At 37.9% G+C, this 16033-nt stretch overlaps 2 protein-coding genes across 2 annotated transcripts in view; both read left to right on the forward strand.

Annotated features, from left to right (window-relative positions):
• The window catches only part of LOC134657135 (uncharacterized), an 86657-nt gene that overhangs the window by 47564 nt on the left and 23060 nt on the right, over positions 1 to 16033 (forward strand). The gene's annotated exons all lie outside the window — the stretch shown is intronic.
• Positions 1080 to 14863, forward strand: LOC134656877 (luciferin 4-monooxygenase-like). The gene is made up of 11 exons (XM_063512413.1): positions 1080 to 1097; positions 2106 to 2265; positions 3173 to 3380; positions 5339 to 5537; positions 6161 to 6283; positions 6765 to 6939; positions 8817 to 8957; positions 9696 to 9830; positions 10530 to 10760; positions 13695 to 13860; positions 14700 to 14863. The coding sequence occupies exons 2-11, from the start codon at positions 2110 to 2112 to the stop codon at positions 14825 to 14827; spliced, it is 1662 nt and encodes a 553-aa protein (XP_063368483.1). The 5' UTR covers positions 1080 to 1097; positions 2106 to 2109; the 3' UTR covers positions 14828 to 14863.

Here is a 16033-nt window from a genome sequence, read left to right on the forward strand (position 1 = left end):
CTGGGTTCGATCCCCAGTAAGACATAACTTTTTGTATTTTTTTTTTCACTTAAACTTCGTAGTTTTTTTTAATAAATTAAAATCTTTGTATTGTTGATTGAACAAACCGCTGTGTGGCGCGGTCCCAATAAGCTATGCTCGCGAGGTCTACAGCTCACAGAGCCACTAGTTTTATGTTATCCACCCAAATACCCAAGTAGTCTCGTATAGAGACTACTTGGGTATTTGGGCGCCTTGAGACTGCAGTAAAAGCTAATTTTAGGCATCCTTGGGAGTCCCATTTAAGAAGTCTATTCTTTGAACTCATTTAAATGATTGATGAGTGTAATTTTCTTTGGTAACAAAGCTATCATTTCGCGAGTGCCGCCCATTGCCCGGTTGTTAGTGTATGAATTATTAACCAACAGGCTGATGTCACACTTGCTTAAAACCCTTTATAATTTTCACCACATCTGCTCTTAAAGATGAGAAAGTTGCATTTTATCCACTAGAGTGGCGAAGTAATTCGATAAAAAAGACATAGAAATATATATGAACAATTTAGTGTTTCCGTCGGTAGCAAAGTTTGTTTAACGCAACATGACGCAACACTAAAGATTAAATTTTTTGAAATTCTCGATTTTGGAACCTCTCGCTTGCTCTGGTATCGATATTAGCACTTACAACAACTTTAAACAAATAACAGTTTTAATGAGTTCTAGAAAACGGTTCTAACAATTTCTGTGATATTTAAAACGAAAGGGCTTAAAATATAAAGCAAATTTATGCAGGCACTCAAAAACGCCTTGAGTTTGTTTATAAGCAAATTAAATAAGATTTTCATTTGCAAGGCAAGCGCATTGTATTTATCTGGCTCTCTGTCAATTTAGAGTAGTAATGACAAATTGCATTCTAGAATTGCCCATTTAAGAAACAATAGGCACACCATTATGTACACGACCTTAGAGCCACATTATTAGGTTTAAGGTCGAAGTACTATTGCGACTAGTTTCCTTAGATACTGAATAATCTGTCTACGGACTAGACGTAATCATATTGTCACCCTTTTGTTGAGTTTTGGCACATTATTTCAAACAACTTTAGATTTTATTGGGTAAGTTTCAATAGTAGTTTTCACACCACCTATTCGGAAAAGAGCTTTTTCTTCCCTGCTAGGAGGGATCAAAGTGGCACTTTTCCTCCCTGCTAGGAGGGATCAAAATAGCACTTTTCTGTTCTAGCACACTATTTTTACATTTTTTTGCATAAACTACTATTGTGTGACAAGGGATCAAAATGATATATTTCCGTCAAGGGCGTACATTGAATCCTGAATGAAGCGATGGATTCTAAAGAAGAATCCTGACCGTAATGAGGGATTTAAGTGTTAACGCCCAAGACGAAATAATTTTGATACCGTGTGACACATACTGCTTTTCACATCAACTATGAGGAACTTAGTGTTGACACAATCTGATGCTTAAACAGATTATTTAAGCTAAAAAAATTATGTGCAAAGAAATGTAAAAATAGTGTGCTAGAACAGAAAAGTGTTACTTTGATCTCTCCTAGCAGGGAGGAAAAGTGCCACTTTGATCCCTCCTAGCAGGGAAGAAAAAGCTCTTTTCTGAATAGGTGGTGTGAAAAAAGTTATAAGTACTACCAATACTCCAAAGTTTCAATGAAGGTATAGTTAGATTATTCTAAAGTGTTAGTTTTGACTGATTCACGGTTAATTTCACTGGACTGAATATCGACCGGGATATGGACCGTGATTTTATATTTTCTAAAGTGTCTGAATGTTACTTAAGAGCTCTTTACGATACCGGAGTCTTAGGGTCTATAATTGACTGCTAAATAATATCAACATTTTAGTACGGAAACAATAATACACGGATTGTTAATCTAATTAGGTCATAGGAAGAAACTATAAGGGCTGATACAAACGTTGCAGTTGGCGTGCAGTCGAGTTGCAGTCCGTCTGTAGCGATCTTAAGAGAAAGCTTTTGTTCTGAGGCACTAACACCACGATTCTGGACGAAAAACTGCACCACAAATGGGTCCAAATAAACTAGGAGAACAATAACGCTCTAATAATTCGGGGAGATTGCATTTTAATTTTACAGCAGAATGTATCCACGGAGGAGGGTCAACGACTCAGTCCATTGGTTTATGAACGACCTCACTTCCCGAATCGTGGCTGATTCCGGAATTCCGACGGACCGCCACCATCTTGGAAAAATCCTGCTGCAGAGCTTTAAGGATTCACCGGACTTCGTTATGCAAGTAAATAATTATTAGTCTATAGATGACTTATGTACATCCAATCCTTCCACATCGAATTAAAATTGTAACGAAACAAGGTCAGCTTAGTGACCTAAAAAAGTCTTTGAGTCTGAGTTTTTACGAGAGTCTTCTCGGCTAGGCTAGGCTACCCGGCTAGCTTTATGACTAGTTTAAATGACCTAGAGCGAAAGCTCCTAAACCAAAAAGCAGTGTGGTTCAGAAGGTTATTTTGGAAAGAGATAAACCGCTAATCTATATTAATTACGCGGTAAGGATGTGCTAAATACATACAGGGTGCTTCCTGTAACAGGAGCAATAAATTAAACTAAAGGCTATACTCCTCAAACTGACCAACATTTGTTCAGCAACTTTTAAAAATTATGAATCCTTTAGACTTCCTCTTTTTCATACAAAATAAATATTGCCTTCAATGTACGCTGACATCAGTGTGTTTGACGTTGCTTGTCACACTTTAAACATAACAAAATTTGCAATATATTGCGTCTTAGAATAAACTTTAAAGTGTAATAAAAATCAAAACATGAGTTATTTTCAAAAGTTGCTGAACAAATGTAGGTCAGTTTGAGGAGTACAGCCTACAGTTTAATTTAATGCTCCTGTTACAGGAAGCACCCTGTATAAGATCTTTACTATATTGATATAAACTATCACGATTGTCACTCATAATTTAAACTGAAACCAGACTTAATCGCGTGCACTTTTATTATTTGGCCTGACGTTTCGAACGAGATGCGACGTTAAAATTTGTATTATCTTAAATAACAATAATAAAAGAGGTTTCTCGCAAGCAGGCCTACCTGCTTACGAAAATACCATGCCAATTACTTTTGGTCAAATACCTAGATTTTCACAATTCACTTAATTTTATGAACCTACGGTCTTTTAGATTGATGGGGCGACAGGTGAATCCGAAACCAGTGGTTCAGCCCTCGAGAGAACAGTGCGCTGCGCCATCGCCCTCAAGAACCTCGGTCTTGAACATAGGGACGTCATGGTCCTCATGGCTCCCAGCCACATCGACCTGGCCATACCGTTCTATGCGGCCATGTACCTGGGGGTCATAGCGTCTGCTATTGACAGAACTTTGGGTGTTAGTGAGTAAACACGTCTTAATTTCTTTGATACAGCTTTTAGGGAATCCGGCAAGGCGGAATAAAAGTTCAACTTTTTTTCCTCGTATAATTGACCGAAGCGTAGCGAAGGTCTACGTTTTGACTCGGGCATTTTGCTTTTGTATGTCCGGATGTTCTCCTCGACAGGTCACAATTCTCAACCGATTCTTGTGAAATTTTGTGACCAGATTCTATGAGTAAATAAAAAAATTTTGTCGATCCCGTTTTTGGAAATTTTCAAAAATGGAGGAGTTGTGATACCTCGCGCTTAAACAAATAGTCGTATCGAGATCATAAGAGTATTTTCTTTTTGAGACATATTCACATAGTAAATGGCAAAAAATACAGAAAAATTGTATTGCTGATTTAGGCGGTATTTAGATATTTAGTTTGTACTCGAGAATGAGTAGCCGAATTTCGTCAGCTTAGCTAAGCGGCAGGTAAGACGGCACTCCTAGAACTAGAGCGTGCGCAACGTGCTGTCATCAAAGTCATGCTAAGAAAACCTTTTAGATTTCCTACCGACTTGCTGTATAATGAAACGGGGATCCTCAGAGTCAGACAATTATTTATTTTCAGCGCAGTGTGTAGAGTTCATAAAAGTATTACAAATTTACCGGTAAGAGACCTCATTTTGAGCAGACGTATATATAGAGTCCCGGTACCTGCTGTCCATACATCTCACGCCAAGAGGTTTGCTTCCCATATGCACCCATTTATATATAACTCTGTTTGCAAAATTATCGATCTAAAAACGTGTACTTTATCAAATGTTAAATCTAAACTCAAAAAATGGTTTGTGACCCTATCCTACAATGATACGGAAAATATAATACGTTCTTATGTTTAGGTCTGTCATCATCTAGTCCTTACTCGCTCTCCTACACCTTTCACACACACACACACACACACACACACACACACACACACACACACACACATACACACCCTAAAAGCTTACACCTTATCACCCTCTTTCACACATCATTTTAATTAGGTTTAGTTACCGTATGTTACCTACTCTTTTGTAAGCCCCAAGATACAGGCTCAGCCTAGTTTGGTGCTTACCGGACACCTTTGTGATTGCCTACCTATTTTATTATAAATAAATTATTCTTATTCTTATTCTTATTCTTATTCTTATTCTTAAGAACTATCATGGCGCATTTTGTAAACAATCGCTTTTTTTGTTTGCACACAGAAAGTCTGGGTTCAATCCCCAGTAAGACATAACTTTTTGTATTTTTTTTCACTTAAACTTCGTATTTTTTTTAATAAATTAAAATCTTTGTATTGTTGATTGATCAAACCGCTGTGCGACGCTGTCATCGTGCACGGTCCCAATAAGCTATGCTCGCGAGGTCTACAGCTCACAGAGCCACTAGTTAATTAAGTACTAAAATCATCGTTTAAGCCCATTTAACTTTGAAACATGGTTAAATTGTCACACCTGGTAGCGACTCCTGAACTCTTACCGTAGTTAATTTAGGTATCTAAATATTTATTAAGTCACTGCTGAGTTATAATTTATTTGACCGTCTGCTCATATTAACAACCATTTAAAACCACGCTGCACCAGTGTCCGGCTCATGCCCAATTCCTTTGATAGCAGTTTTAATAAAACAATGTCCAGAACTGTCTTAACCCAGCCTTGCGGTGCCATATGGTACCTACCATATTTTGTATGGAAAAATGAAAAAAATATATAGCTTTAAATGAACTAAAATAACTCCAAGAACAATATAGGTACTAGAAAATTTTCCAATTCTGAGGCCTAAAAAAACTCATGTTATAATGGGTGAAACTAATATTTTTAATGCTGCCATCTTATCATAATGCATAGAGTTTGTGCGGAAAGAGAAGAGTCGTGGAATGTATCGGGCCCAATACATTCCACGACTCTTCTCTTTCCGAACACACTCTAAACTTATCTGTTTCAGGCGAACTCCAAGGCACCTTTGACGTGTCAAGGCCTAAGGTAATTTTCTGCCAGAGCGACCGAGCCCCAGACGTGCAGCTAGCTCTGAATGGAATCGAGTCGGATGCCTTCATAGTCACCTTTGACAAAGGGGATTATTTATGTAGCTTTCCTGAGTTCTTGGATACTTATGGAGATAATAGCACTGTAGAGGAATTTAAGTGAGTTTTGTTGTTCCAATCAACTTAAAATCTATACGAGATTAATTTTTATTATACACAGACAGAAAAAGATTGCATCTTGTGTACCCGAAAATGTAAGATATTTGAAACCGAATCCAGCCAGCTATTTGAAGCCTAAACCTGTCCCTACGTAGTTTTAGGAGGTCTCAAAAACCTAATAACCTCGATACAAATACAAAATTTGTATTGAGGTTATTGATACATCAATAATTCAATCTAAATACATTCTAAAATAGAAAAGTCTAATAACACAAAATCTCTGTATGAGGGTTTAAGTTTAAGGCTAATTAAGTCACCGGCTTTGCATTTTAATAATGTCTTATACATTATTAAAATGCAAAGCCGGTGACTTAATTAGCCTTAAACTTAAACCCTCATTCATATTATTACCTACTGTGTTTTCTTTCGGAAAAGAAGTACCTGATGGTGTCGGTTAGCTGTTTGTTTAGATAATATTAGAAAGATCGCAAGGCACTTCTGGGTAAACCTAGCTCAAGACCGAAATACGAGTAAATAACTGGCAAACATGAAGAGGTCTGATACTCCGCAGTGGGCGACAAAAAGCAACAATGATGTTGATGATGATTATGTATTTTGTGCAGGCCTACAGATTTCGACCCGGATGACACCGTCGCACTATTGATCGCCACTAGTGGAACCACCGGATTGCCCAAAGGCGCTGCCGCCACTCACAAGAATTTGTCGATAACTTTACCTTATCTTTGGTAAGAATTCGCAATAATATATTGGGATTACAATTATAAATTCAGCAGCAATGTGATTGTGAAGGATAGGTGGTATATTAAGAAAGATAATATAATAAGAGATACCTAATAAAGTTAGGTATAAACAGATGTATAACGTGTAATGTACATGGATAATGTTTGTTCTTTGAATTTTAAACACATAATTTATATTTAGAAAGCTTTGAGCTAATTTTACGCGACTGTCTTACACGTTTTACTAAAGACTTATAAGTAAATCATCAATTTAACTCGAATTGGTTCTGCTCGATGAGTACTACTTTTAATTTAAGTACCTAATTCAAGTCTCGTTGTATTTAATTTAATAAATTTTAGTCCATATATACAACTTCGTATTATTCAAAAATTTTCCGTGCAGTTGACAGTTGAAGCGTTGACACTTCTGACTTCGTATTACGTGGCGCTATAACTTTTTTAACCTCAAATTTAAATTACTCCTAAGGACCCGACACACACAATTCCCGCATCCCACTAAAATGATAATGATCGGATCACCGCTGCAGTGGCTGACTGCACTCATCAACTTCCTGATGTCTCCAATCCTCCAATACACGAGACTGCAGACATCGCAATCTTTGACGCAGCAGCACGCTTATGATCTCATCAACGCTTACAAGGTATGTACGTTGATCTTGTTGTCCAAAAGCACCCTAAAGTAAGAGCGTCGACAAACAAGTGTCGGTAAAAAATATTTGCCACTCTACTAAGAAAAAACCGGCCAAGTGCGAGTCGGACTCGCGTACTAAGGATCCCGTACATTAAGTCCGATTCACGCTTGATTGCAAATTTTTAATAGGTTTTCCTGTCATATGGTAAAGAACTATTTTGTGTATTTTTTCATAATTTTAGAGATAAAGGGAGGTACGGAACTCTAATAAACTAATAAAACATCATAGTGAACTTTATTTTGTGCCAGAATTTTATTTGTCGATATTCGGAATCGTTATCTAATTAACATTCATTAAATTTCGAACTTTATATTTCCTAACTTTTTTTATTTTTTTTTTTATTTAACAAAATACAAAGTACAGTGTACTTATAACTAAAGTTTCGCCAAACTGTAAAACAGTTTGTTGGCGATGCGCTCAAATAAACTCAAACTAAAAGCCAAACTACTAAGGCTTTGTTGGAAGCCTTAGAATTGTAGAGCGTCTTCGGTACCTATCTTCAAAGTTAACCTTGAAACCTCACTACTTACCTGCCCACATTTATAATTTTGTTTTAGTAAAAACTTAAAATCCTTTTCACTATTTTGGTTCTAAAAACGTTTTCACCTCAGCAGCTCGAACAAGGGTACTTTGATTCTTAAAAACAGTGAGCAAAATGCGATTTTGCTCACTGAGTGAGACAAAATGACATTCAAGTGACCTTTATAGTCAAATGTCATTTCAACATGCGGGGTCTAATAAAAGTTCGAAATACTTGGGTTCTATTATCTCTGTCCCTTTCACACTGTTGGCAAAAAGAAACAGACAAAAAAAAGTTAAAACGACATTCAACAGTATATTCACGGTTTATAATAGACCCCCGAAAAACTTCAGACCGCATCGTTCCAAACCACGTACGAGAATGAATTCTTAATAATTAATAAATAAATATAAAGTTTAATATTTGATAAAAACTGATAAAATACTATATTTTAGGTATTTTATTGTACAATTAAAATAACGAACTCAAAAAATACACAGATCATCACGCAAAATTAATTATTTTACTTTTAAGAATTTCTACCATAGTTGACAAATAGTACATATCCTCAATTCGGACCGTATCTTACAAAGATTTTTTTTACAAAAAAAGTTGTCGATTGAAGTGTCAGTTAATGTTTGTTATTTCTATATTATTTTACTGGAATTTATTATTACGTTTTGTTTTTGTGTTCCATTGCGGTAATTAAACTTAATTGTTTGTATATCTTAAGAAAACATGAGTGCAGGTATTAAGTGATGAAGAAGGATTACATTTTTCAAGTTGTCTAATAGGTATGTTCTCACTGCGCTGAGGTGAAAAATGTTGTGTACTACACGAGATCAAAGTTATTTACATCTCGTGCGCTTTTGAGTCCCTTACTACGCTCAAGTTTCTAAATTAGATTCACTCGCTACGCTCGTGAATCTATTATAGAATCTTTCGCTTGCACGGGACTCAAAATAAGCACTCGAAGAAATATCAAACTTTGATCACTTGTTGTACAAATAACTATTGTGCCCTAGTATGCTAAGCGCCACCTTTGAGATATACACAGTATGTAAGCGGTCTCTTAAAATTCGATTGGTACTAGAAATCCGTCAGAATATGCACAATTTTTACACGAGTTTAGCTTTAGCGATAGGTCATCCGAGATGTTCACAAGCAAAGTGTAATTCAATAGAATTTGCTATGTCAACAAACCGCCATAGTAAAATTGACACTGAATGTCAATTTACTAGTAACTTTTGTTTACATAGTTAGCAAGTTCTATTGAATGACACTTTACCTAGTTATTATCTTTCAGCCTACCCACACGGTACTAAGTCCGACGTTTATGAACACACTCTTAACCCCTGGTGATCGAGAGCAGTGTGACTTCAGCTGCCTGGATACTCTGATGCTGGGAGGGAGCGCTGTGCCGGCCGACTTAATTACAGACATCAAGGTATTATCCTCACCGAACCAAATAAGCTAGGCAATTAATGCTCTAAAAAAGTTGTAGAGGGAAATTATAATAGGGTATTTGACACATGTTGAATTTTATAACTAAGGGCTCATTTAGATGGTGCGAGAACTCGAATGCGAGTTTCATTACATTGCGTGATTTGATCGGTCGGCTGAATTGATGTAACCTCAATGGTCCGCAATGTAACTAAAATCGTACACGAGTTCGCGCGCCGTCTAAATGAGCCCTAAATCTAGTTAAATAGATAGAAAATGAGCAATTTATCACAATACATTCGAAATTTAAAAAATATATGGGAATAATAAAAGAATACAAAGTCATATTTTTTTTTTTAAACTTCCAAGTAGGAAAAAAATAATGATACCATTCGATTCAATTCGATTCCTTACATTTTATTTAAACAAACATTGTATAGCAGCCTTATATATAAACGCAATATTTCACCGACAAAATCGCAATTTCCTTGTTTTCCATACATTGTAACGGCTTCTAACGTTAGGTACATGATGACGTCACGATGTATTGCCATTTTCTATGAAGCGTTTCGTCGGTAAAGTGCGGGTGTCAGACTTTGACCATCATTTGTGACTTTTGTATAACTTTAAGACAATGGGTCCCATACAGACATTTAATCCTCAAAACAAACCTGATCGACTGATACCATTCATAAAGAAATGTCAAAACGGTACCCTTTTATAATTATCTGATTGGTTTTAGGCAATAATACCCAACACCGAGGTGCTGAATGTGTACGGCATGAGCGAGATAACAACAATAGCATTCATAGACGAGGGTATGAACCCTCCAGGCTCCGCCCCCGCTGGCAAACCCGTCAGCTTCTTACAGTACAGAGTGAGTTACCACATGTAATGTCGAGTTTTATAAATCTTTGTATGGCATACATGTTGTCTATCAAATAAGCTGCCACAGTTTAAAGCTGTCATTTAAAAATTTATAAATAAGACTTAATATCTGGGAGACCGAGCTTCGCTCGGAAAATATATAAAAAAACAAAAATGCGCGTTTTCCCAGAGATAAGACCTAGCTAGAGCCTCGATTTTTCGCCCCCGAAAACCCCCATATACCAAATTTCATCGAAATCGTTAGAGCCGTTTCCGAGATCCCCAAAATATATACATATATGGCGTTCTGACTTATCTTATTGTACACCTAGAACGTTTGTTTGTGCTATGTAAAATAGTTCACAAAAAATTCACACTCCATCAAGGAAACTTTAAACCATTGTCATATTCGTCGCGTAAAAATTTATAAAAACTAATTGTTAAGGTGAACCGAGGTAAATGCGTCTCTTATGGTAAATGCGTCATTTGAAGATATCTTCGAAACGCAACATATTATAACTATTATAGCCGCCTGCATTAAAATTTCAGTGACTTACTTCAAACAGAGAGGGTTGCAACTGCAATAGTTCTAAAACGTTCCGTTTAGAAATCTTTAAAAAACGCATTTACCTCAAGTGACGCATTTACCTCGGTTGACCTTAATGGTTTTTTTTACTGACAATGTCTGATAAAAACTAATGAATTCCAGTTGATAGACGTCGAGACGCAAGAAGACATCTATGAGCCTAACAGAAATGGGGAACTATGGCTAAAAGGGCCGGGCATGATAAAGTTTTACTACAACAACCCCGAAGCGACCGAAGAGACATTTGCTGAGGGCCAATGGTTCAAGACTGGCGATATGTTCTACAGGGATGAAAACTTCAACTTTTTCTTTGTGGAAAGAATTAAAATGCTGCTGAAGTATATGAACTATCAGGTAAAGAAAGTCATCACCAAATTTTGTGAAAATTCGAATCAATTCCTATCCTTCAAGTAGCTATGGATCAGCAAGTAAGTAGTTATAGTTAGTGCTTCTGGGCATTTTCCGCAATTCGACAACCATTGTGCCTATTTTGCGTGAAACGAGGTAGCGCTACTCTAACCACCCCAGCTCCTCCATGAAGCCTAGCAAAGTTTTCAGGTTGCTGACTGCCTCTTTTAGTGTGCTCGGAGTCCCTAGGTATTTGCTCCTGTATGCTTAATGCGTGTGCAGCAAGTAAGTATAAGTATTCGTGATTTTGAGACATTTATAACTGTTATCGAAAAAACAATTATAAAATACCATCGACCGGGGTGAATAGGGATGGCTGAGGTGAATAGGGACAATACTTAAAAAACAATTTAAACAAAATCAGATTGGTACGAATTCTTTTGTGTTCTTTTTACACGACTGCCCAAACAAAAAGAGTGTATTGTTTTCAGCGTTCATGTTTGTATGTATATATGTATGTGAGTTTCTTTATTCCACGATAACTTCAGAATGCCTTAACCGATTTAGATGTATGATATATCATTAGAATCCTTACGTCATCCCGGGTGACATAGGCTATGTGACGTCATTACAAAATCAATATGGCGGACTTAATACGCCATATTACGCAACCTTAAGAAAAAAATATCTTGCAAACCTATCGAGTAGGGTATCAAAATGTAGAGCTTTGAAAGACGAGTAATAATATATATGCAACATGTTGGTTTAAGTCTAATTTTGAGAAAGTAAGAATTTTCAAAATATGTTAAGAAAAGCAAATCCCATTAAACCATTTATTATTATTGAATCGGATAATAAAAGGAAGGTTTTGACCGCCGATCATAAAAAAAAACATAATATAATACATATTACATTATACTACTTAAAGTTTTTAACACATGTTTTAAAAGCAGCCAAATACCTATGTTCCAAATTGCGCTAATGGAATCGAAATGTGTACATATAACTTATATTTATTAATCGATAAGATTGTAGAGTCCGTCTAAGCTAACTCTGCACCGACTTTGACAGAAAAAAAGTGTGAAAGTGTCATTAATAACCTATTTTTTTTTGTAAAAATCTACATTTCTTCAAAGGCCAAAGGCCGAGCTGCATACCCTACACGAAGGCCCGGGGCGTAAGACAGACCCGGTGCGTGCTTTATACAACATCCCCAAGTATTCTAATTGCAAAGGCCGAAAGCCGAGCTCCTCGCAGGGCCGAAGGACTGGAGCGTAAGGCAGGTGCGTGCTTTTTGTATCTTCCCCAAGTTTCTTAATTGCGAAGGCCGAGCTCCGCGTAGGGCCGAAGGCCCTTAGCCAGGCTCGGTGCGCGCTTATAACTTCCCCAAGCATCTTAATTCCGAAGGTCGAGCTCCGCGTAGGGCCGTAAGGCCCGGAGCGTAAGTCAGGTGCGAGCTTTTTGTATCTTCCCCAAGTTTCTTTATTGCGAAGGCCGAAGGCCGAGCTCCGTGTAGGGCCGAAGGCCCTTAGCCAGGCTCGGTGCGCGCTTATAACTTCCCCAAGCATCCTAATTCCGAAGGTCGAACTCCGCGTAGGGCCGTAAGGCCCGGAGCGTAAGTCAGGTGCGAGCTTTTTGTATCTTCCCCAAGTTTCTTAATTGCGAAGACCGAAGGCCGAGCTCCGCGTAGGGCCGAAGGCCCTTAGCCAGGCTCGGTGCGCGCTTCCAACTTTCCCAAGCATCTTAATCTCGAAGGACGAGCTCCGCGTAGGGCCGTAAGGCCCGGAGCGTGAGCCAGGTGCGTGCTCTTTGGAACTACCCCAAGTTTCTTATTTGCAACGGCCGAAGGCCGAGCTCCGAGTCGGGCTGAAGGCCCGGAGCCAGGCTCGGTGCGTGCTTCCAACTTTCCCGAGCATCTTAATTACGAAGGCCGAGTTCCGCGTAGAGCCGAAGGCCCGGAGCGTAAAGCAGGTGCGTGCTTTGTGGAACTTCCCCAAGTTTCTTAATAGCGAAGGCGAAGGCCAAAGCTCCAATTAGGGGCCGACGACTCGAAGCGACCGAGAGAGGATCGTTTCCACACAAGCTCGCGTCCATGCTTCAAACACAGAAAAATATTACAAGTATCTAAATGATAAAGGCCGAAGACGGAGCTCCACAAAGGTTCGAAGGAACTTTTACAGCTCGCTATAAGCCCACATATTTTATGCTGGTACTATTAACCTAAATCGCAGTAATAGGTATCTATCAGATGCCACATTTTTCGCTCAAATCCGTTGATTAACTGATGAGGAGGTAATCACGTAAATAAACCTCCACGAGTGTTACTTTAGATCCGAATAAATCAGCGTCATCTGTATCAGCATTAGGTACATGCAATTCTGAGTAAGGGCTACCATGTACATATATTATTATCTAAATATCGGTATTAAAGATATTATAGGAAATATGTAGTTGCAGAGATAGTAAGCTCTAGCACTTTTCAATACGTCTGGTTTTTGGGTCCGACCTATTTAGATGTTCAAGCACGTTTCATGGTAACATATCAAAAATCAGCATGATGAAATCTCCTTGAAGGAACTACATTGCCTTAAATCATAAAAATATAGTTAGTTTGTATGATCACTAAAATGTATAAAATAAAAATAATTAATTAAAAATTAAAAAAACACGACTGCAGTTTAAAAGCGAACTGAAAAGCTAAAAATAAATTTAGTTATGTTAGTTACTCAACTTAATGAATGTAAATTAGAATATAAGTGTTCAGTCAGGGTTATAAACAGCAAATGCAAAAGTTTAGGCTTATTTAGGATCGTGACTGTACCTGTATATTTTATTTTGATTGCAGTGGGACCTTTTAAATGGGAAAATTTTAATACAATACATCTAGGTCCCCGGTCGTGTTTTTTTAATTTTTAATTAATTATTTTTTGTGTTCCGTAGATCTCCCCAGTGGAACTGGAGGTTACAATCCGTCAACTCCCGGGGGTACTAGACGTGGCCGTGACCGGTATACCGGACTCCAAATGTGGGGAGTTACCGGTCGCTTGTGTCGTGAGGTGTCCAGGTTCTGATATTACCGCCGAAGATGTTAAACAAATAGTAAGAGGTATGTGTAACATAAATTATAGCCGATGAAACAGGACGGAGGGTCAGGAAAGGCCTCTAACAAGGTAGATGATGTGGTTACGATTATAGGGAACCGTTAGATGAGTGCAAAGCACTACTGGTCGTTGAGAAGATACTAGGCGGAGGCATATGCCCAATTGCCCGTACTGGAACTTTTAACGCCTAAAATTATGAATTAATTTTTTTTTTTTTATTCTATACTAAAATCTTATAATAAATCAAACAGAAAAGTGCCGTGAAACCCTATCGGGTTTGTACCGACACGACATTCGTGGATACATTTTACGTTAAGCATTGTTGTGATACATGTTGATACAATTCTCCTCATCCTACTCCCGGTTGCAGCTTAAGAGCCCGGGATCTGCTATAGTAACGTACCTAAATCTGAAGAAGCCCACAGATTACTAGTTAGACCTGCCAGTTAAACGCAAAACGTGACAGCTCCGAACAACTCACAGGCTGATAATTATCGACCGGCGGACTGATAATCAGTGGGCCCCTTAAGAATTGGCTCAGGCAATAGTCTTTACAACAGGGACCTGCCATTTAATCTTCCAAAACAGAGGCCTTATTGTGATCAGGCCGGTTTCCTTGCTGTATTTTCCTTCGCTGAAAAGCGATAGGTTGCAACAAAAATAATAGTAGGCACTTTACACGAGTACAAAGTATGTACAATGAAAACTGATCATTATGTAAGTTTGAATTGAATTTTCATATAAAGTGCCCCGTAAACATTATCTTTTTCTCTCTCTTTTAACTAGTACCAAGAATATCAACACAACTGTAATATCATATTTATTTATAAATTTTCTTTCGCAGATAATCTGGCAGACTTCAAACAGCTGAGAGGAGGGGTTATATTCTTGGACACGATACCGCAAACAGCATCCACAAAGGTTCATCGAAGAGAACTCAAGGAGATAGCTATGCAAAGACAAGCTGAATGAAATAAAAATAAAAAAACAACAAAAATTACAATTTTACTTTAAGATTTATTTTGAAAATAGCAGTATATAAATTGAACGCAGATAAAACAAAGTAGTGAGTTATTTACAAAACAAGTGTTCATCGTCAAAACTCGCTAGGTATCTATTAAACCTAGAACTACAGATTAAGGAAATAATAATATTTATAAATAAAGATCGAATTATACTGAAATCGTCTATTATTATTACCCTGAAAGGCAAACTTACCCATTGACAGCTCATGAAAAAAAAGTTTTCGGCTTTGCTTTCCATGTTTCCATCGTGCGTAATCGTGTACCGATATTGGGCTGTAGCCGGGAACAACTATAGCTGCAATACTGTTGCGACATTACTGCTGTGGCCTTTACGGTGGAATTTCGGTGATGCCGCGATTTGAAAGTTTAAGCCGTCACCAGGCGTGGCTCACTCCGCGATTTTGTTGCGTCGCAACAAGTCCCACACCAATTTTGGTGGCTAGCCATAGGCCGCGCGTGGCGCTTATGCCACCAAGCGGTCATAACTGTCGTAATCTGTAGAGTGAATCTGCTGTACCTAGTACTATTATTTATTCTGTGCTGTCACTCATTTTATTAAGGAAATTAACAGTGAAAGCGACTGGGGCATAGCTGCAGCAAAAAATGTCGCAACAGTAATAACTAATAAAGCTGCCATCTGAACGTCACATTTACTGTGGTATTTGGATGGCGACGTTCAATCTAACATTATTTTTTTTAAGGAAATTGACACTGACATTGCACATTTCCTACAGCAGCAACGCTGCAGCAGTAACGCAGCTGCAGTCGCCATTCAAATACTGTAGGTACAAAGGTAAATCTAAGATGGTGTGTGTACTCAGACGAGTCAATAATATTTTAAATAGGCACTTAAATTCATAACACACGTGATTCAGGAACAAATATTTACGTAGGTATGTCTGCGACCTAACTCCGGTTTTACTTCCCGTCCCGTTTTGGGTACCTAACGGTCTAATTCGAACAATGCTTACAAGATGTCACAGTGATATGATACCGTTCTGTCAGTGTCAAAAGTGATGTTTTTGCCGGCGCTAGCCCATCGTGTAGAGGAGCCATAACTCAAATCCCCATTATGTCGTACACTATTTAATTACACGACAAGATTACACGATTATAAATTTATCAGGATGACAGGTATACATAATTATGATCA

The sequence above is a fragment of the Cydia amplana genome, chromosome 19 (assembly GCF_948474715.1).
Source record: "Cydia amplana chromosome 19, ilCydAmpl1.1, whole genome shotgun sequence".
NCBI classification, from domain to species: domain Eukaryota; kingdom Metazoa; phylum Arthropoda; class Insecta; order Lepidoptera; family Tortricidae; genus Cydia; species Cydia amplana.